The sequence below is a fragment of the Adelges cooleyi genome, unplaced genomic scaffold, assembly GCF_023614345.1.
Source record: "Adelges cooleyi isolate 19-005CV unplaced genomic scaffold, UGA_ACOO_1.1 ACOO_flye_CR_arks_rails_tigmint_CR_PRNA_21, whole genome shotgun sequence".
NCBI lineage: Eukaryota > Metazoa > Arthropoda > Insecta > Hemiptera > Adelgidae > Adelges > Adelges cooleyi.
Window position 1 is genome coordinate 7,893,545 of NW_026095871.1, and position 21,359 is coordinate 7,914,903.

At 32.7% G+C, this 21,359-nt stretch overlaps 5 protein-coding genes across 8 annotated transcripts in view; 3 read left to right on the forward strand and 2 right to left on the reverse strand.

The window, feature by feature from the left end:
* Window positions 1–4,829, forward strand: part of LOC126834910 (protein qui-1) — a 104,582-nt gene extending 99,753 nt beyond the window's left edge. For all 3 annotated transcript variants that reach the window (XM_050567132.1, XM_050567134.1, XM_050567133.1), the window contains 14 exons: window positions 64–297; window positions 365–487; window positions 557–812; window positions 893–1,092; window positions 1,173–1,559; window positions 1,625–1,771; window positions 1,852–2,075; window positions 2,149–2,342; window positions 2,407–2,587; window positions 2,853–3,261; window positions 3,341–3,552; window positions 3,636–3,746; window positions 3,815–3,884; window positions 4,058–4,829. In XM_050567132.1, the coding sequence (XP_050423089.1) occupies window positions 64–297; window positions 365–487; window positions 557–812; window positions 893–1,092; window positions 1,173–1,559; window positions 1,625–1,771; window positions 1,852–2,075; window positions 2,149–2,342; window positions 2,407–2,587; window positions 2,853–3,261; window positions 3,341–3,552; window positions 3,636–3,746; window positions 3,815–3,884; window positions 4,058–4,068 (2,759 nt within the window). In that variant the 3' untranslated portion in view covers window positions 4,069–4,829. The remainder of the gene's footprint in view (window positions 1–63; window positions 298–364; window positions 488–556; window positions 813–892; window positions 1,093–1,172; window positions 1,560–1,624; window positions 1,772–1,851; window positions 2,076–2,148; window positions 2,343–2,406; window positions 2,588–2,852; window positions 3,262–3,340; window positions 3,553–3,635; window positions 3,747–3,814; window positions 3,885–4,057) is intronic.
* Window positions 4,830–4,956: 127 nt separating this feature from the next.
* Window positions 4,957–6,935, reverse strand: LOC126834350 (probable 28S ribosomal protein S6, mitochondrial). Its single transcript, XM_050566209.1, has 3 exons — window positions 6,703–6,935; window positions 5,238–5,542; window positions 4,957–5,178 (listed from the first exon to the last, which is right to left on the reverse strand). The coding sequence occupies exons 1-3, from the start codon at window positions 6,745–6,747 to the stop codon at window positions 5,070–5,072; spliced, it is 459 nt and encodes a 152-aa protein (XP_050422166.1). The 5' UTR covers window positions 6,748–6,935; the 3' UTR covers window positions 4,957–5,069.
* Window positions 6,936–7,030: 95 nt separating this feature from the next.
* On the forward strand, window positions 7,031–11,218 carry LOC126834349 (disks large 1 tumor suppressor protein). The gene is made up of 5 exons (XM_050566208.1): window positions 7,031–7,819; window positions 7,893–8,164; window positions 9,065–9,696; window positions 9,760–10,276; window positions 10,471–11,218. The coding sequence occupies exons 1-5, from the start codon at window positions 7,633–7,635 to the stop codon at window positions 11,065–11,067; spliced, it is 2,205 nt and encodes a 734-aa protein (XP_050422165.1). The 5' UTR covers window positions 7,031–7,632; the 3' UTR covers window positions 11,068–11,218.
* Window positions 11,219–15,363: 4,145 nt separating this feature from the next.
* LOC126834361 (UPF0764 protein C16orf89 homolog) lies at window positions 15,364–17,840 on the forward strand. Its single transcript, XM_050566226.1, has 6 exons — window positions 15,364–15,570; window positions 15,944–16,084; window positions 16,475–16,734; window positions 16,820–16,961; window positions 17,086–17,197; window positions 17,639–17,840. Exons 1-6 carry the CDS (start codon window positions 15,375–15,377, stop codon window positions 17,736–17,738), a joined length of 951 nt encoding a protein of 316 aa, XP_050422183.1. The 5' UTR covers window positions 15,364–15,374; the 3' UTR covers window positions 17,739–17,840.
* Window positions 17,812–21,359, reverse strand: part of LOC126834360 (inactive rhomboid protein 1) — a 44,243-nt gene continuing 40,695 nt past the window's right edge. The window contains exon 19 of one of the 2 annotated variants that reach the window (XM_050566224.1): window positions 17,812–21,324. In XM_050566224.1, coding sequence (XP_050422181.1) covers window positions 20,890–21,324 — 435 coding nt within the window. In that variant the 3' untranslated portion in view covers window positions 17,812–20,889. The remainder of the gene's footprint in view (window positions 21,325–21,359) is intronic. The other variant, XM_050566225.1, reaches the window with a different exon arrangement.

A 21,359-nucleotide genomic window follows, 5' to 3' on the forward strand; every position in this document is an offset into this window, starting at 1 on the left:
AGTATTATTAACATGGAGTTTCGTTTTAGAAACTAAACCGTTACAATTTAATCATTATTCAAGGTGACAACATGCGATTGAAAGAGTTGACTCTTTGCAATTTCGATTTCTTATTGGCCGCAGTCCGAACCATTTCGGTCAGCTATCTCCGGTCAATAATAGAACACGCTCGTTGTTATGTTTTGGACAGAGATGTAGAATTAGTTTACTACACCGTGAGAAAGTCGAGCGATGTACTTACAAGAGACACTTTACAACTCGGGGCACAAATTATAAGTTGGCTGAGACCAGTCGCCGGTACGTATTGCGCGATGCAATTCAACAAACGAAAGCAGTTTGACCTGTTTTATGTAATATTTTATAGACAGCAGCAAACTGATGCACAGGATAATTCGATGTTCGGTATCGTGGTGCGATGGATTTACAGATCCTTTGCTGGTGCCACATACGAGTTGGCTACAACCGCCCTTACCTCTCCACATCAAATGTAAATACTAATATTTCCTTGACAAACTGCCAACTGTACGTTGATAAATTGAAATCATTACCGACATAGGTGTTAACTGTGGTATACCAATACGTTATATTGCTCCAACGCCTTCTGCTCAACATGTGGTTGTTATACCCAAGGAAGGCGATGCTCAACTATGGCACACTATGGGTAACACAAGGGTAAATACTTTCCAAGGCCATCAAAAACCAATCAAATGCTTGAATATCAATAGAAGTCCACAGCTACTAGTTACAGGATCCGAAGATCTCAGCGTAATGGTTTGGGACTTAAATACGTTTGCTTTGGTAGCAAAATATACGTGAGTTTATTTTTTATTGGACGACAACATAATCATAAAGTATTATATATTATGTTTTTAATCACCGACCAAATTTTTAGCGAGCTCGAATCACTTGTATTGAGTCTATGCGTGGCGACAATCAACGACGGTGGCAATAAAGAGCTCGGTGTAGTTCTCGGTTGCGAGAACAGTAAAATATTATTATTCACGTTAAAAGGTAAAATGATAAAAAAGATAGACTATCACAAAGGAGCCATTACGGCGGTACATCTGACGTCACAAGATGTATTAGTGACAGGTTCGTCAAACGTTTTATAGTAATATACAGCAAGGGTCACCCGCGTTGAAAGCTATACTTTTTCTGTACTCTTTTCACAGGTTCTTCAGACTGCACCGTGTGTCTCTGGGAAATGGACACCCTCGATTTGCTGAACACCATAACTTTACCGGGCCCCGTACAAATGTTGGACATATCTATAGACTCCATGTTCCTCTTGGTACTCTGCGAAGGAAATCAACTTTTGCTACACGCTCTTGCCACGGGAACACTCATCCATACACTAAAAGGGTATTGCTCGAAAGTAATGTCTATTGCATTAGCAGAAGACTGTCAAAGAGCGGTAGTGACTGGATTTGACTCGAGAGTGTACATATACGACATACATTCGGGTGATTTAGACCTTGTTCCCATATCGACTTCTCCGCATCACAATGAAGTCATCGCCGTAAAGATCACCAACAACGATGATTTTCTGGTGACTGCAGGTAACAAAAAACGATGTGGGATTTTTGCAACGAGTAGGTTTTTTAACCCTCTGTTTTCTGCATAGGCAATGGAAAAATCGCTTACTGGAATTTCAGAAAAATGGGAAACGCGCAAACGGTCAACAAACATCCGTCGTCGTTATCGAGGAAACCGCATACCATGGCCATAACGTGCTTAGACATTTCGAGGGATGGAACTATGGCCGTGACAGGTAATAATAGTTTGCAATGCGGAATTAATCGTTTTAAACCTTATTTCGTATACCTAATGCAAATTATTGTTCCGGCAAAGGCGGTCTGGACAGTTTGGTAAACGTCTGGCATCTAAACGTGGAAAGTCTGGAAAACGTTTATCAACTAAACAACAATGAACTGCATTCGACTATGCACGGCCATAGCGCCGCTATCACTTGCCTGGCAATTGCGTCCAACGGACTGTTCGCCGTGTCGGGTTCGGAAGACAAACTCGTGTTGGTCTGGGGTCTAACCGTGGGCAGTGCTGTATTCACGTTTAGCGTAAGTCCTTAAAACGAGATACATTTGTTGATCGAATTTTGTCTATTTTAATTAATATCAATGAAATCCACAGGGACATCAATCGGCCATTACCGCAGTGGAAGTGACTTCGGACAGCGAGAAGGTCGTGTCCAGCGACAAAGCCGGCGTTATAGCCGTTTGGTTATCAGATAATGGCACGCTTTTGAACTCGGTGATTTGTCCGGCTACACACTTATCGGTGACTAACAACATGAAATACTTGGTCAGCGGCGACGGGCACTTTTCGTAAGACCGATGCATTTGTTATTTGGTTGTTGAATTGTATTGTAACACACTTAGTTGCCCGCAGATTGCACATTTGGCCACTAGCCGTCAAAAACGAAGGCGGACCGTGGACGGAAAAATGGCCAGTCAGTCATACTGAAGAAATCACTTGTTTTGTTATAACTTATGACTCATTACAAATAATCACCGGTTCTAAAGACATGTCTTTGAAAGTATGGCAAATCAACGGCGGTAAATTGTCACAAGTACGTCAGCGTGCAAGAACCTTGTCACATATTAATATATCTACATTTTTCTTCCTTGTCTCAGCTCACGCACGCGAAGTCTATACTTTTAACACTTCCATCTTTATGTCAAACCATAAATTCCTTAGGCGCAATCACTTCAAATTGTATCCAATTCATTAGCTCCACCCATCAATCTTAACGTTCTCGTTCCCGTTAATTTCATTGTCTTCTTGTCCGTCCTATGAAAATGTTCAACGATGATTCATTAATTTTATACACACAGGTGCTGGTGGGACACGAAGACCAAGTGACGTGCGTGGCCGTAGCCATTAGCGACAAGTCAATCGTAGTCTCTGGATCCTGGGACGCGAACCTAATAATATGGGACATCCACACGGGAGACGACAGACACCTGTTGACCGGGCATTTGGGGCACGTGACTTGCGTTAAGCTCAGCGGCGACGGGTCGGTGGCCCTGTCGGGTTCGGACGACAAGCGCATAATAGTGTGGGACACGAAACGAGGCGTTGCCCTGACTTCCCTTCAACTGCACTTGCCCATTCTGGGTTTATCCATGTCCACGGACGTCACTCGAGTCGTGGTCCACCTCTACGAGAGTCAGTATTTACCCATCACACAGCTGATGAACACACCGGCGCAGTACGTCAAAGTGCCGGTGTTCATCAATCGAGGTTAGTAGTCCATTCGGAATTCGAATTGAACAACGTTGCGCCATCAAAATGCCACTAATGCACTTATGTCGTTCCGCAGAGCCCAGATCTCTGGCTGCCAAGAAACCCATGAGGAGGATGCTGATCAAAGAGTACTCGTTGGACTCGTACACGTGGCAGAGAAAATACGCCCATTTGACTTCTTCGATAACACGAGCGGCAGTTGACGAAAAATTAAGACGGTTCTCCGTGTCGGCCAGCATGGAGGAAATATCGAAACAAGCAAACAACAGCGACAATATGGGTTCACAGGTACGCCGGGAGTCAGGAACAACGGAAATATACCTACATATTTTGTTTAACAAAACTTGCATTATGCATTGTGTGTGTTACAGAACTTGGGACCGGAACAGGCGGCTCTGGCGCAATCGCAACACTTCGATCAACTCATAGCCGAGTGGAACAATAAGCGATCGCCTTCCAAGTCGACCAGTCGCCAGAATGTGGTAAATATCAATGGGGTTTAGTAATTATTACCGTATCTTCAGTAAAGATGATTTATAATTTGTTTCAGTTCTTGTCGAAACAAAACTCAAGATCGAGTCGACAACATTCAGCTGACGACGAGAGTCATGCCAGCGATGGTCAGTATATTATACTTTGTTAAGAGAACGTCATAAATGCAATAATAATAATAATACATCACTTGATAATTAAATGGTCTATTCAAGATCAACTCAACATGCATTCTATTTGATAAATACCAATAGGAGTGGTGACCATAACATTAGTAATAATAATAACTGTTTTGTTACAGATTACATATGATGAGCCGATGGTTATTATGGTTTTCTCGCTGAACACGCCCTAGACAAATCTTTCTTCGTTCACCACATTGCAACCTAATTGTGATTAAACATTCAATCATTCTTCTTACTAGTTGTTAATATTTTTGATTGTGTAATACTAATTTTTAAGTGAACGCAATAAATGTATAATTATTTGTTAAGTCTAAATAACATGGTATACATATTGTTAACCATATTTTTTTTCTAGTCATTATACAATTGTAAACTAGTTAGACAACATAAGTTAAGGTAACAAAAAAAAAAAATGAACCCACTCGCTATGTAAGATTGATCACATTTGAAACAAAACATTCCTAACGATTAGACTGTGTTTGACTTCATTGACGCAATAATATATTTATTAAAACACGTTGTTTAAAGATTAGAAAAACTGACGATCGCCAAGAAGTTTTCAGACTAATTAATTTTAAATGACAATTCCTGTAATCAAATAGTCAATCATTTAATAAATCCATATACAAGATAAAATATATGCTCAGTTTGTATCCTGTAAACTAGTGAAGTGATTGTTAAAGGACTAGGTCCTTTTGAAATTTAAATTATACATGGATAGGTACCTCGACTAACATTTTTATTAATATTATTAGTATTACTTTATAAGTAGAAGACTATACATATTTGATCTATAGATAAAACGATTTTAAAGCCTTTAAAATAAAATTATTTGACCTAGTATTTTAATTATTGCAAACACTGTATTTTAAAGTTATGTTTCTATAATTCCTGTTAAATATTTGATTTTTATGTTCTAAGTATTTTGAAAAGAAAATTTATAATTTATTCTTTGTTAAATTTTAGATAAATCTTTCTATGTTTTTTTTTGGCTGTTTAAAAAATAAACTTTAAGTACTCACAAAATGTTTTATTTTTATTTCACTTACATGACGTTACACAATAACTAACATATTACTAAGTTAACATTATTATTTACATTATAATATATTCATCGATTAAGCCCATTCATCTTTGGAAAGGCATAAAATCTATGCTGGTATTGAATTGCACTTTTTTCTTAGCTTCTCTTTCGCGTTTTCGCCTACCGATAGCAATCATTTCTTTCACCTCAGACCTGGATTTAAACACGTGAATTTAAAATTTACAAGTTAATTGTCACTTGACTGAACTTACCTATATGCTGGGGGTTTGAGCTCTTCGTGGAGAGTGCAAGCCGGTTGAGGATCGTTGCCAGGCACTCGGAATATTGTTCGCTTTATGATATCAATGTCTCTAGTCAAGTAATTATTAAGCGGTTTCAGAGCTTGTGTAGGTACATCAAACTCGAGGATAAAGTAGTTAGCTTCTTTGTGTATCGCTTCGTGCGAACTAATTCTCCACGGCGTATCTGCTGTACCTAAGTTGTCAATGCGTCGAATAAAACCGCCAGCCTCGAAAATTTTACTAGCCGTACGTTTCAAACATCCTACTATTTCGGTCTAAAAACAAACAAAATTTTAAAATACATATAAAATAAGTATAATATATTATAAAACACTTAAAAAATAATATTTTCTAATGATATTTTTAAAAATATTTAACATTGTTTTTCAGACAATACTGTCAGAAATGCTAATTTATAACTATGAAATGAAAATGCATAAATCAAGTGTGCTACACAACATTTTCAACAACATATTTTGTCAAAAATAAAATACTTATGTTAAATTTAAGGTCATTGCAGTTAATTTTATTATAGTTACTTTGAGCCTAATGTGTTAAAATCTAGTTTGGTAAAATATCTTTTGTAATATTCAGTTGGTCGCTACACATAAACCCATGAACACAATAGAGCCAAGTAAAAAAATTAGTAATTCAAATACTGCTCATCTTTGGTTATATGCCTATTAAGTCTGACAAATATATATACAACTGGCATGCAAATTGAAAACCAATAATTATTTGAACCTGACATACTGAAACTATTATGGCTTCAGGCAGTGTTGCCTGACTAAATGTTTCAGAAAATTGAATAAAATGGAACTAATTGAATTAACTAACACGATTAGTTAACACATTATATGCTATGGAAATGACATACTAGCCAGAACAGTTTTACTGAAACATTATTTAATCCTGTGACCTAAATGTGCAAAACACGATGTCGTCATTAAGCTTCCATTATTCAGATTAAAAAACCACCAATTTAAAGTGAAACCCTCCATGTTAATATATGACATTTATTGTAAAATGAGTTCTGTCATGTTGTTTGTACTTTAGACCAAATGTTTTGGCAGCTCATTGTGCTGCTCTTAAAATATTGAAGCTATGCATAATAATTGTAGCATAATAAATTAATAATCAAAGTAGAAATTGAACTTTGGTCACCAACTATTAAAACATGTTTCATGTGACAATATTTCTTTCAATTGAATATCATAACTAAAAATATATTATGCATCGCACAATTTTACTAAGTCTGCGTACAGCAATTTTTATAAAGAAAACAGGAATACATATTATTGTTTTACAATTATTACTTAATAAAAACTAATATTCATGTAAAAGTACATATTATATAACATAAGTATTAATAATTATTATGGTAATAATACCAATGATATTTTTTTTAAAACTAAAAATGCATATTTTCAATTACCCTTGGCAATGCTTTGAAAAGCATGCACAACTCGTAGCTCGGCATCGAGAACTTTACACCAAGTTTCCTCCTGTCTTGAAGTTAATTTGAAACACAAACTATTATAAGTAGTTTAAGAAGGTATATTTCACAAAAATTACAATAATTAACTATAAAAGTCAGTCGTACAGCTCACCGGATACCGTGGAGCAGCATCTCGATGAATTCGGTGTTGATAATGCTCCGCGATAACGTTCCGTTGCTAACTTCAGGCAGCCATTCGGACTTCGGAATGATGGTAAATACTCGAAAACAAATTGTTACGATGTTCAGATCGTATGATAGTATAATATGTAATAATATGTTATTAAAAATAGGTACATTTCGTTGAAGCCGTTCGGTACGTGGGTGTGAAAAAAAATTGCGGCAGTTTATTTTCGTCAGCAGCCGTTCGCCGTTGAAATTTCAACGGCGTCTCCGTCCGTGCATCTGTTCTAAATGCGATTTCCGTCAAACGAACACGGCGACGGGTGTACCGTTCGGGCGCAAATTTACACCGTTTTAGGAACCCCTGGGACACCAATTGTTTTCCTACGGTTGTGGAATTCGTGTTTGTGTGTACGTAAATAAAACATATAATTTTTGGTGACAATTAAAAACACATTCCCGTTGTTGAGGAATATCGAGCGGCCGCCCGATCTCGAACACTGGCTATACGCGTTGATGAACTGCGGCACGTCCATCGCCTCGGCCACCGCCACGACCAACTGCGTCCACCGTCAGCCCAGCGCCGCCAAATAGGTAGTCGTATGACAACATTACTGCACAGCCGTCGACGTCTGTATAGTAGGCGGTGACCGTTGTCGTCGTAAAACCGATCCGAAAATAGTTGACGGGCGTCTGGCCGAATCGGTGTACAAAACACCCTTGGCGACTTATGTGGTGGCCGACATGAAAGAGCTGAACCGGACGGCGTCGACAAAAAAAAAATCGCCCAGCAACTCTAATGGTATGATAAAAAAAGTGTCGTCGCTGTTCAGCCTAGACGCACAGATGAACGGCAACACGAAACCCGAGTGGATCGTCGACGAGATCACCTTGGAGAGGGGCGACTCGGGTCTTGGGTTTAGTATAGCGGGTACGTAGTTTCCGTTGTTCTTGTAATATTGTTGCTATCGGTGTGTAATGTTGCTTTGTTGTCGGCTATACAGGAGGTACAGACAATCCGCAGACGGATGATGACACTTCGATATTTATTACAAAAATTATTCCCGGCGGTACAGCGTATAGGGACGGCCGATTATGTGTAAACGACATCATTACCAAAGTAAATGATACTCCTGTAGTTGGCGTCCCCCATTCGACCGCTGTAAATGCGTTAAAAAGAGCTGGACATACTGTAACGTTATGTGTGAAACGCAAAAAAATGATTTTTCCATCTGGTCCAAATATAATGGAAATAGAGCTCAGCAAAGGGACAAAGGTACTTTTTCAATTATTCAATAATCATATATACATATATTATATGTATGTATATAATATTTCAATAATTATAGTAAACCTTGGAGTAATATTTGACAATTATAAAAATATCCAAGTTTTATACAAGTTTGTTAGTGAAGTAATTGTATAAAAATATGTTAACTACCAATACCCAACAGATTCCCTATAATATTTGAAGAATAAATCAACAGTCAAATAACAAATTAGTTATCTATTTTTGTACTTCCATAAACCCTTGGTATATTTACATATTAAAGATTTAGAAAAGAAAATAATAACAATGTTACATGATAAATTGTTCTAGAAATTATTGATTTGATATTTTACAAAGGATACATGACATTTGTCGGGTTCGATTCCTTTGTACTATCAACTTAAATTTGAAATCACAAACAATTCGCTGTTGCCATAGCAACTATAACCATTATAATTCAACTTTTATTATTAATTTGTTTTTGTACTTCACAACCCAATTAGGTTATTTAACCAAGGTGATATAGCATATTTTTAATGAAAATTGTTCATTATTAATTAGTAGTTTTATTACTAACTTCCTAATTAACTTGAACAATATCAGTTAAAAAATAGATGTGTTGGCTAATCTGATCTTGATCTTTGACCTGCATTAGTAATAATAATTTTCTGCTGTTTATATCGCAATTAAACTTTAAAAAAAAAGTTGTTATGTTTTATTACGTTATCAGCATTTATTATTCCAATCACATCTTTTATTAACTAGTTATGCGATTTAAATATATATATTAATGTTTTTACTTTTAGATAACAATCTTTTTTTTTTTTGTTCATTAATTGCGAAATATTCTTGTTCTGAAAAAATCTAACTATAGAACAAAGTATATTATTAATATTTATTTTTCAGGGATTAGGATTTAGTATTGCTGGTGGCATAGGAAATCAACACATTCCCGGTGACAATGGAATATATGTTACTCAAATCATGAGTGGTGGTGCAGCTCAAGTAGATGGTAGACTAATGGTTGGTGATAAACTGATAGCGGTCAAAAATACTCTACTCAGTGATCGTATATTAGAAAATGTAACACACGAAGAAGCTGTCCGTACATTAAAAAATACTAGAGAAAAAGTTTTGTTGGTCGTTGGCAAAGCTGAACCCATAACGTATACCGATTCCAGTTCTTTTCCCATGACTGAAACGATTCCAAACTCTTACTCAACTGACACACTAAATACTGTTAAAAGTTACGAGAACATGCAAAACCACGATGAAAGAGTAGTGGTATTACATAAAGGTTCTGGTGGCTTAGGATTCAACATTGTTGGCGGTGAAGACGGTGAAGGTATATTTATATCGTTAATATTGGCTGGTGGACCAGCTGATCAAACAGGGCAGCTTAAACGAGGCGACACCATACTAAAAGTCAATGATGTCGATTTAATAAATGCGACTCATGAGGAAGCAGCAGATGCCCTTAAGACTGCTGGACAAACTGTTGTACTAACTGTTCAACATCGACCTAAGGATTATAATAGGTAATATTTAAACACACTATCTATTCAATTTTTCATCAATTTTTTAATATTATTATCTTTTAGATTTGAAGCCAAAATACACGAACTAAAATCTCAACTAGCAGCTTCGACTGGTACATTAATGCGTACTACTCAAAAGAAAACGCTCTATGTTCGAGCTCTGTTTGACTATGATCCCTCGATAGATGATGGTCTTCCAAGTATCGGATTGCCATTCAAATATGGTACAATATTACACGTTACTAATGCAAGCGATGATGAATGGTGGCAGGCACGTAAAGTTCTAGCTACTGGCCGAGAAGAAGGCATCGGCATTATTCCATCTAAACGGCGTTGGGAGCGCAAGCAAAAGGCTAGAGACCGGTCTGTTAAGTTCAGAGGGAACGAGAGCAAAAGCCTAGACCGTTTGTCCACATTAGATAGAAAAAAGAAATCAATGACTTTCAGCAGAAGGTTTCCATGGGTAAGAAGAGGTAAAGATGGTAAATATGAAAATGGATTGGACGATATGGTTTTGCAAAGACAATCGAGAGAGAATATTTGTGAAAAAATTGAAGAGACGCCTTCTTATGAAGCAGTTGTAAGTATTTATCAAATAGATATTTTTTAATTTTACACTAAAAATAATGTTTTGTTGCCGCAAACTTGTATACTTATATTTTATAATGGCTGGTCTTAAGTTTTTACTGCTATTATAAAAGCTCAAAACCATTTTATATGATAGTCAAACATGTACCCAAGATATGTATTTATTCTACTTTTTTTTTTTTTTAGGTACGCCTTCAAATTACATACACTAGACCCGTCATCATTCTTGGACCTCTCAAGGACAAAATCAACGACGACCTTATATCTGAATATCCGGAGCGCTTTAGCTCTTGTGTTCCGCATACAACTCGTGAAATAAGACCAGACGAAGTGGACGGTCGTGACTACCATTTTGTTAAATCACGAGAACAAATGGATCTAGATATCCAGAACCATTTATTCATCGAGGCTGGACAGTTTAACGGCAATTTGTATGGAACATCAGTGTCGTCTGTTCGCCACGTAGCAGAATCAGGTAAACATTGTATACTAGATGTAAGTGGAAATGCCATTAAACGTCTCCAAGTGGCCGGGCTACATCCAATTGCAATATTCTTCAAACCAAAAAGCGTAGAGGCATTAATGGAAATGTGCAAACGTATGAGCGAAGCAGAAGCCAGAAAACATGTAGAACGTGCAGCTAAAATAGAACAAGAATTCGGTGATCAATTTACAGCTATTGTACAAGGAGATACCTACGAAGAAGTGTACGATAATCTTAAAGCGATGATAGAACGACATTCTGGCCGTCATATTTGGGTGTCATCTAAGGAAAAACTCTAAAAAAAATTTACATAATCTTAGTTGTAACTTTTAGACAAATTTATAACGAAAATCATACATGTAATTAACACATAATTGTTATCGGTGGTGCAATATGTGCACGCTATTGTATTTTTCATAAAATATTATTGATTTTTGTTTCACCACTGTATTTGTTACGTTTCTATTATGTTAATGAATTTTATTTAAATCTACGTTTAAAAAAAAAACATGTGGAATGACAAAGAAATTCTAGATGAATAATAATGGTGAATGGGAAATCAAATCTAGCTAAATTATTCCTTAGCTATTTTTGTCAACTTTTTTTAACATATGATAAAATAATAGTCTAGTCTAAACTTAATACTTCCCCACTTATATTTTCAATAAATTATTTGTACTTATTGTTGAACATTTACAATAAAAACTGCCATCGTGCCAAAGTTCCTCTAATCAAACTAATGACATGAAGAAAATAGGATGTTTAAAATGATTATTGTGCAATTACAATTAAATCAAATTTCGGCTCAACGTAATGTCCCTTTCCATATGAATATATAAACGTTATATTTTGTCATAAACTAACATTTTTTTTTTTCAAATGTAATTTTTCTAAAACTAATTTTGTTATGTTATAATCATGTGTTTAATATTATGTAGTAGTGCCTTTTTAGTAATTATTTATTTTTTTGAATATTTGATTTATTAATATTAACTAATGAATTATTAACAAATAAAATTTATTGAATGTTAACTAAATGTATATGTGCTGTTTATGGTTAATTATTGCACGTCCATGTAATTTAATATATTATATTAAATTACTATTATTATTATTCTATTATTATGTCTCAATGTTGTACTTATTTTAAGTAATCAAATAGCTATATATTTTTATCATCATTATTATTATTATTACTATCATCATCAAGCATGTTAAAATATATATATTTTTATGTATTAATAATTAATATTATATAATGTTTTGGTCATTTTTTTTTTTTTTAGTTGAGAAAAACAAATAAGGGAGTTCAAATATGTGTACGAAACAGTATTTTATGTGTAGTTTTAATTCAATGGTCAAGTAATGGCTTTATACTTGCTTTTAATTATTTTTTTCGAGATTTATATTATATAATAGTAATAAATATTCTCGCTTTAAATTATAACATATAATATATTTATTTAAAAAAAAAGAAATGGAACTTCAGATATTAAACTCCACATTTAGTTGTTAACTATGAAGTTTATATTTTGTGTTCATTTACCAACAAGAGTATTATTAATATTACCTAAAAATACTCGAAGAGTTAACCTAATTATACTAAACAAATGTACCCAACGACGAATTAATTAATTCGGTGCTCTTTTAATGTTTTTGAGTCCCATATATATATATATTCTAAAGTTAATGAAATGTATATAATATTTTTTTAGTTAAAATAAATTATACTGAACTAGATATTCAAGTACTAGTTACTATTTAATGAAAAAATGAAACATTTATTTACAATTGAATCTCTTGAATATTGTACAAATTTGATTGAAAATAATACTCCAAGTAAAAAGAAAACAGAATTTGAGTTTGTTAAATGCATAATTTTAAATATAAGTACAAAACCCTATCGTTTAAATCCTAAATAAGAGAACTATTGTAAATTATTTGTTTATTAGTTATCTCAGATATGTTACAAATTGTGTTTTTGAATTATTATAATATTTTTAATTAAATCCGTTTTTATGGGCTTGTCATACGAACCTATTTATTTTGTCATACTTGTTCATGTTCATGGTAAAATAAATGTTTTAATATTTTAACATGTCTTTCTTTATTAATTTCACACCAACAATATCCATGCATTTCATATTGGTTTATATTTCTATTCATAATGTATTGTACAAATGTAATTTGAATAGTTAATTTTTTTTTTTTAAAAATCATTTTTTATTTGCAATTAAAATGAATTGTAACTCGATAAAATATAAGTTATTTATTTATTATTTATAGAAAACATATTAGGTACCTTAATTTATTAAAAATAAATTATCATAAATAATAAAACTGGTTTTTCTAAATTTATTAATAAGTTTATATCATACAACTATCTTTGTTCTAGGGAAAAATTAACATTTATAGCATTTTTTCATCTTAGATAAATGTAAAATGTATTTGTATAGATGTCATAGATGATAAATCGCCTTTTAACATTCATATAATTAAATCGCAGTCGAGTGATCTTCAGTTTGATTTTAAACCGCATTATATTTAAACAAAGTGTACATAATACTTTGAAAAAATGGTAAAAAAATTGATTTATAAATAGTAAATAAATTGTTTGTTCGAATAATAAATAATGAATAAGTTTCAACACAAATCATTTTTGCATAAATAATTAAATATAATGAATTATGAAATTATCAATATTTATTAATTTTACTTTCATCTAGAAAAAAACTATTTTAATAATGGCCCACTTACAAAAAAAATACCACTATTACTTAGGCCAAGTCCTAAGTCAATAAGACCAACAAAGAAGTAAGAACTTCGACCGATTATAAAATTACCATTTATATTAACCCAAAGCCAACAGGCGACATCATTACATATCAAAAAAATGTATTATCATTTATTAGTTATCGCACATTTATGTTGGAATTACTACAATCTACTCTGATTATTTTCTGACTTTCACAAACAATTTATCAACAAATTTGTATTCTAAATAACGCCCAATAGACAATATTTGTTTTAACGATTTCAAAACACACCTATACCTGTCGATGTTGTTTGAATTATTATCATCGATGATTTTAGGTTTTAATCTTGGTTTCAACTTTCAAGACGTCTTCTCTAGTTTCTGAACTAAAAGTTGCATTACTTCATCATGTACCTATTTTGTATTTTGTGATAAACATCCATCAAGTGATGTGATAACGCTAACTGGCAAGTGGCATGTTATTATTATTTAGATAGTGGTTGGCTATGAAGTAGAATCAATTCTGTCAATCGATTCTTTAATCTACATTCTGTGGTCGAATGATGAACTCTGAACATATCTGATATCATTGACAGTAGAGTAAAAAAAAGTCAATTGTTGTACATATTATTTTACATAATTCCACCATAAACTACAAATACGAGAAGACCTACTCACATACTTACATTTTATTAGGATCAAAGTCCAAAGCAAAACATTTTCGTATTTTAATTTTTATAGTTTTGTTAATTTAAAAAACGAGCGAGATTAGAATTGTGCATAAAATAGCATAGAAGCTAATCTAATGCACAGGCGTCAACGGCACAGGATACAGAAAGCAAGGGGAAGCTATTAAAGTTCCTCGCGGATATCCCAGGTATCAGCATTTACAAAGAGATGAACGCTTCGAAAGTAAAATAGTCCCCTAAAATAGGTAACAATATTAAAAGAATTGGAACTTGGAATGTCAGAACGCTATTACAGACGGGGAAATTAGAGAATTTTAGAGACACAGTGATAGAATCATTCTAGCTAAAATAGATACTAAACCAAAAGACACTGTGCCCTGTGGTTATACAAGTGTATATGCCCATTAGTCAGCAGTTTACTATAATATAGAGTATAGACCACCGAATTAGTTAAAATTTTAAACGCACACACAATTGTGTACATTAATCAGAAGAATAGTCAATAGAATTAAAAACCAACAATACCGGTTTATTATATAATTATATATTTTAAAATACAGTTACTAAAGCAAAGGTTATTTATTATTACAATGGGTTAATTATTTTATAATTCAGTCAATATCTTCGATGTCTATTTAGTAAACTTGCTGCTGATCTAAAAACGTATACTTCTTGAGTGTATATTATTTTTTTTAATTTTCACAGGTAAATAACTACGAGTACGATTTGCGTGGCGTATCTAAAGCAATTACTTGTTTTTAAAGAAAACTCATTTTTGATTTCTCCGTCGAGTGTTGTTTTAAATTTGACTTTTTTTTTTATGCTGAGCTTTCACAATGACTTGCTTGATAGCACGTTGTCGAGATGTCAAGATTAATGTTGTTGCTGGGTACCCGTGTCTGTAAAATGAAAAAAACAAAAAGAATTGCGTCCTATTGAAAACATGCAGATGCGGTATAAATATACACTAAATCTACCCCGTGGCAATCTATGGACTTGGGAAATTGAAGTGAACTCTTGAAGGCTATTACGCAGTTAATACCTGCTGTCAGAGCCCTCGAGATAAACATTTGTTTCAATCTGACCTTTTTTTAAATTTATAAAAGACTCCGGACGCTAGAAAATCATGTTATTCTCATTTCTGTTCTCGGTTGACAACATCATGTGGGCGTATTTCGTTTGTCTGACCCTGTTGTGCTCCCCGACAGCTCACGGATCATACGGCAACGACTTGATCGGCCTTCAGGATTGGCAAAGCAAAATATTGGATTCCATCGAATCAACGATCACTCACTATTTAAACGAAAACGACGAAGTCATCAACGCCAACTTAATGCTCGGAGTGTCTATAATGAAAGGTATTACACAAAAAAATATAAACCTATAGAAGTACATAAGCCCGTCGTATCCTAGAAACTTGCGCCTCCCGAGACATGTTCGAGTAAGAGATCTGACTGTTTTGTACAAGTCGAAAATAAATACTAAATACTAGCTATAAATGAATTATACTTGTTATTAAACATTGATAAATATGTAACATTGTAACTCTCTCTCTATAATAACTTTAGAGATATGACAAGTTTCATCGAACGATTTCCTATACTTTATAATAAATAGGCACACTGTGGCGTTCTTTCAAATGTGTTGATACTTGCTGAAATTAACTACATTGGCAAGTTATGTATTATTTTAGCTGTCGAATAAACGGACTTTTACTTTGAACTTTTACAGGCCAACTGATGTCTTGTGTCAATAAGCCCGCGAGAAGCCGCAAATCGTTCGAACTAATGAAAAGGTGGTACGCCATTAACAAAGTGACTAATAAGCTCTACGAGAAATTCTACAGAACAAATATAACAGAACCGAAAATTAGTAAGCACTTAAAACCGGGTTGATTATTTATTTATATTTAATTTTTTTTTTATACATATTCCCCCTTCACTTCAGTCTTAATATCCTGTCAGATATTTTGAAGCTATTTTTTTAAATATTACTCTACTGTTTTCCATGCTTTTGTAGGTAATCGAATATTATCAACATAAATTTAATCGGTAGCGAAGCGGTAAGTCTTCGGGGAGACTATTATAAAGACGCATAGCAAAATACACAAAAATTTGTATTAGTTTAAATTAGATTATAACTAAACAAATTCGTGTTGTTGTATTAAAACGTATTCGATGGAATAATATGTTCATAAAAACGGATTTTAGTAACCAGACGTGTTATTTACGTTATGCTTAAACGAACCGACATTGGTTTTAGCTAAAAAAATTCTCGATCCCGAGCTCTGGACTTCTTCAAAGGAGATAATACATTCGACTCATCATTTACCAATAAATGAAGCCGACATGGACTCGTCCGTTGTCGAAGACTTGTTTTTTCAAAACGTATCGGACACTTGTATTCTAGAGTTGCTCACCTCTTGCCGGCCGTCTGCAAAATGCATTCGCAGTGAACTCGAAGATAACTTTTTGGGGTACGCGTTAACCCATCAAGTGTTGTACATTCATATTTTGAAAAAGGTCAGATCTCAATTACCGTCATCATATTTTATACCGATCGTTATGCCGGTTGTTTTAAATGATGTATTTCTAATATTGTCTATAGATGAACTGCATCAAATCAAGTGTTCATATCATACTGGACGGATTCACTCAGGACAAATGTAACACCATGTTCAACGAAGCCATGTACATAGTCGGCGATTCCAATGTTTTCAATGACTACAAAGATTTATTCATCGAACAAAGTAGGTAACATACAAATGTATTATGTGATTCTGTTTGAACTTGTGACCTGTCTCTCCCGAGTCTGCATAAAAGGAATAATAATATTCAATTTTATATGTATATTGTACACTCATGGTATTATAGTTGCTGTATGCGGAATGGAGAATATGGTGGATTTTATTCGACCAGAATGGTTATTGGTTCTCATGTCATTACAAAACCAGCAAGGATGTTTTCAAAGCGGCGACGATAACCAGTAATTATTAGTATTACCGTATTCTTATTTCATTTAAGATAATGATTTTTACCATTTATATAAGAATCAATATACATATACAGTAAAATATTACTAGTTTAATGTCACTCCGCACATGAGACTACTTTTGAAATTGATTACGTCCTTATAAGCACAATATGTTAATGTTGTTATTACATTTTTACGTCACCAACAAAAAAGTGAGATTGGTTAAAAAGCCATGCATTTTTGAAATGAATACTAAAAAAATTGGTTGTTTATAATTTATATAGCGTGTTAAGTTTCCCTCTAAAGCCTTAAGTCTAAACCTTACCTCAAATTAAAATATAAATATTTTATAGTTGGTTGTGAATCTGATCTTTAAAATTCGTTTACATGTACTAAACTATATATAGGTAATAACTAATAAACCACTATACTGATTTATAACGTTTTTTTCAGATCTTGTGATTTACACTTGGCAGGAGTGTCGCTGGCTGCGCTAGGAGTTTACTGGAAATTTGTATGCTTCAAGAACAATAAAATAATCAACAAGGGCTAAATGTTTTTCTGTATTCATATAATAATATATATTTAAAATATCAGATAATATACAATTTACCGTTTCAATTTGGTCTTTATACAGGTTACAATATAATATATACGGAAGATTTACAATAATATATAAAAATATTTACACGACTCGCATATTCATTTATTTATTTTTAATAACAATAATATATAACATAATATTGTTAAACGGATAATCAGGTATCGCTAGGACAATGCTTCGCCGTTTAAACAATAATATATTATTATTACTACTATCGTAATACATAAACACCAAATGAAAAACTAAGTGGGAAAAGGATAATAATATTCCTCAATACTCAACTTTCAGAAAATTTAAGAAAACTATTTATTTCCTATATAATTTATATAGGAATTGTATAATTCCAGCTATAATTTATAAAGTTTAAATGGGATACGCTCATAGTATGAGTTTACCTTTCAGCTACAAAATGGCTATTTCAGTTTATTTTTGCGGTATTTTTGGAATTTTAGCTTTTTCCACTCAGCCGTTCAAATACGCTGAATATTAGATACAATATTTATAGTTAACTATTTTTCATTATGTATATATTTAAAAATATCATATATCTATTAATTATAATTTATAGATGCATTGTAATGTGTTTACCTAATTGAAAATAATCTTAGTCACTCAATAGTTGTTTATAGGTATAATTACTATTAATACTATCATCAATCATCAATGTTGGGGGGGGGGGGGCGAATCTAATAAAAATAATAATAGGAATAAAATATAAGGTAGGAACAGGTAAGAATTTTTGTTGCTGTTTTACCGTTATTTCCTTTTATTATTACACGAAAGTCATATGAGAATATAATATCACCTAGTAATCTGTTGGAACCAAAACCATGGTTAGGTTCTTAGGATTTAAAAAAAATGAATGTCAAATTTTGGGGATTTCCACTTTATTTTTAGTGCCAGAAAATCGATGGGTGTTAAATAATAAAATATACAAAAAATAGCAGTAAAGAAACTTATATCAAATATCGCTATAAAAGCCAGTATTGGTATTGTGATTAAATAAAAGGGATTTAAAAGAAGTAATTACCTAAATGTATATATTTTTCAAGTACTTATGTCAACATTTTAATTTTTTTAAATTATTGTGCAAAGCGATGTAAGTTACATAAATATTTAAGCGTTTTTTTTTTAAATTATTAACTGCGAGAAAGTAAAAAATTAATAATAACTTGGTAAAATTAATAGAAATTTCTATTTTTACCAACATTTTGGGAACACATAAATAAATGATTAGTCAACGTCTAACGATTTTTGGAAGGCTGTCCAATTAACTTTATTGGGAAATACTTTTTATTTTTTTCATGACCACAAAATCTTATTTTAAAATCAACTACATAGCGGATTCGTTTCAGTTTGACATCAAAATTAATTTTAAAAAATATATATATAATTTAGGTGTTTCCATGTTAATTATTACAAATTATGGTTTCATACAAATTCAGTTCGATTATAGCCTCTGTGATAAGTCAACACAATTCCTAAAAGGACAGAATAATATGACTTAGGTACCTATACTAATAATTGGTCACCTAACCACAGAACTATATAAATAACTAAACATATATATAAATAAATTGTTTTTTCTTAAAAAAATATTAACCTAAGTATTATTTACACATCTTTATGATTAAACAGTCTCATCGTATCGTGTATTAATAATTATAGGAAGCAACTATCAGCAAGCTATTTCGAATGTATAAATTAATTTTTATAAAAACCAATTCGTGCAGCAATAATTACACAATTTTTGTACCATCACATCATCAATTGTAGATTTATCAACTGGATGACGATGATGCGCTAATAAAAACTGACAAAATACACAATAAAGGACTCTAAAAAAAAACATGATTTTTATAAAAATTAATTTATCAACGAATTCAGCTAATGTTGAGCTATATTGTAATAATTACATTATGTCAGCGTGTACATTGTCCTTAAATATTTGATAACTTATTTTATCACCTTTGCACCTACTGTTGTAGTGTTCAATTAAATACCGATTTTGAAATAGAAACAGCTGTTGCATGTTGTTTTATTTTTATTTCTTTGTAAAGATTACCCTGAAATTAAAGACATTTTAAAAGAACACTATACAACCGCGGCAATTCACAGTACACAGACATGTAATATTATTTACAAAGATCTAGATAATAAATATAGATTAGTACGGATTGATGGAAATTGAAATTTAATAAAAATAATACCTGTTAATTATTTTATCACCTAACACGTGTTATTTATTATTAATGGAATAATAATTGTTATTATTAAATTGGTAGACAATAAAATACACAAAAATATACAAGCCGAATAAAAGTATTTTACAACAAATTATCTGAAAAATATTGCACATATTATATAATCCATTTATGCATATTTGGCCACGACTAAAACATATAGTTCACAATTTTTATCACGGTAAGTACAACAACTGGAATGGTTTTTTTTTTCAACAACTTTTGCTTAATTAATAAATAAATAATATTATTGCACTTGAGTGTGAATTATGTATTAACCATTTTGATATCTAGCAAATTATTGTAAATGAAATATTATCGATGTTGACAAAGAATTAGCCTAACCACAAGGTCCAAATGGTAATCGTAATCTTTGTAGTTTCACCAAATATGTTATCGATCAATATTTTGTACAAAACAAAATCTTATTAATACATTTTACAATAAAAAAAAAAAAAAATTGAGAAAGTTTATGAGTACATAATACAGTTATTTATCATTTATATTGTAAATAGTAAAACCATTTGTTTTGTGGTTATACCACTTTAATATTTAACGCTAATTTATCGCTTAATATCAGTCAACATCATTATCATAAATAAACAGTATAATAATTAATAATAATGTTTTACACAGTTTCAAAAATAAGTCACAAATTTATCTTCAGACAAGTGTTTAGGTATTCGGTATGTCAGAAACAAATCATTTAGGCTATTTGACCCCTTTCGGCTTTTTACGACTAAAAAGAGAACAATAACCTTAATAAATACACTGTGCACTTTGCCAGAGCTGGCTAAAGAGACAAATTGATTAGTCACTAATTTATGCGCGGTCTTGTACCGTCGCCACCACATTTGTCATACTGTATAATCGTCCCTTTTAAAATTGATGTTTTGATTAGCACAAAAGTCTTTGGTGATGGGTACACAATTGAAATAGCTACACCATTCGCATTCGTACATAGGTATTAGATAGAATAACAACACAAGTAATAAAAACAAGAATAACGCCAATAACAGACACACCCAGATGAGGAAGATCTTCTTCTGCCGGTCGTACGGCCCAAAAGAAACAAACGGCAGTAATGCATACGACAAGAGAAACCCGAATATGAAGCCAAACAGGTGTGCGAAGTTGTCCACCCAAGGCAACAGCCCGAGCAGGAACAATAGGAATGTGATAGCTAACAGCTTTGAGAGAGCCTGCTCGGGCCTCTTTAACATAGGCCAACAGTTTATAACCTCCACAATGAGACACGCCAAGAGGCCGAATTGTGATCCGGCTGGACCAACCTAAAACAAAGAAATTGTTACAGTTAAAATATAAT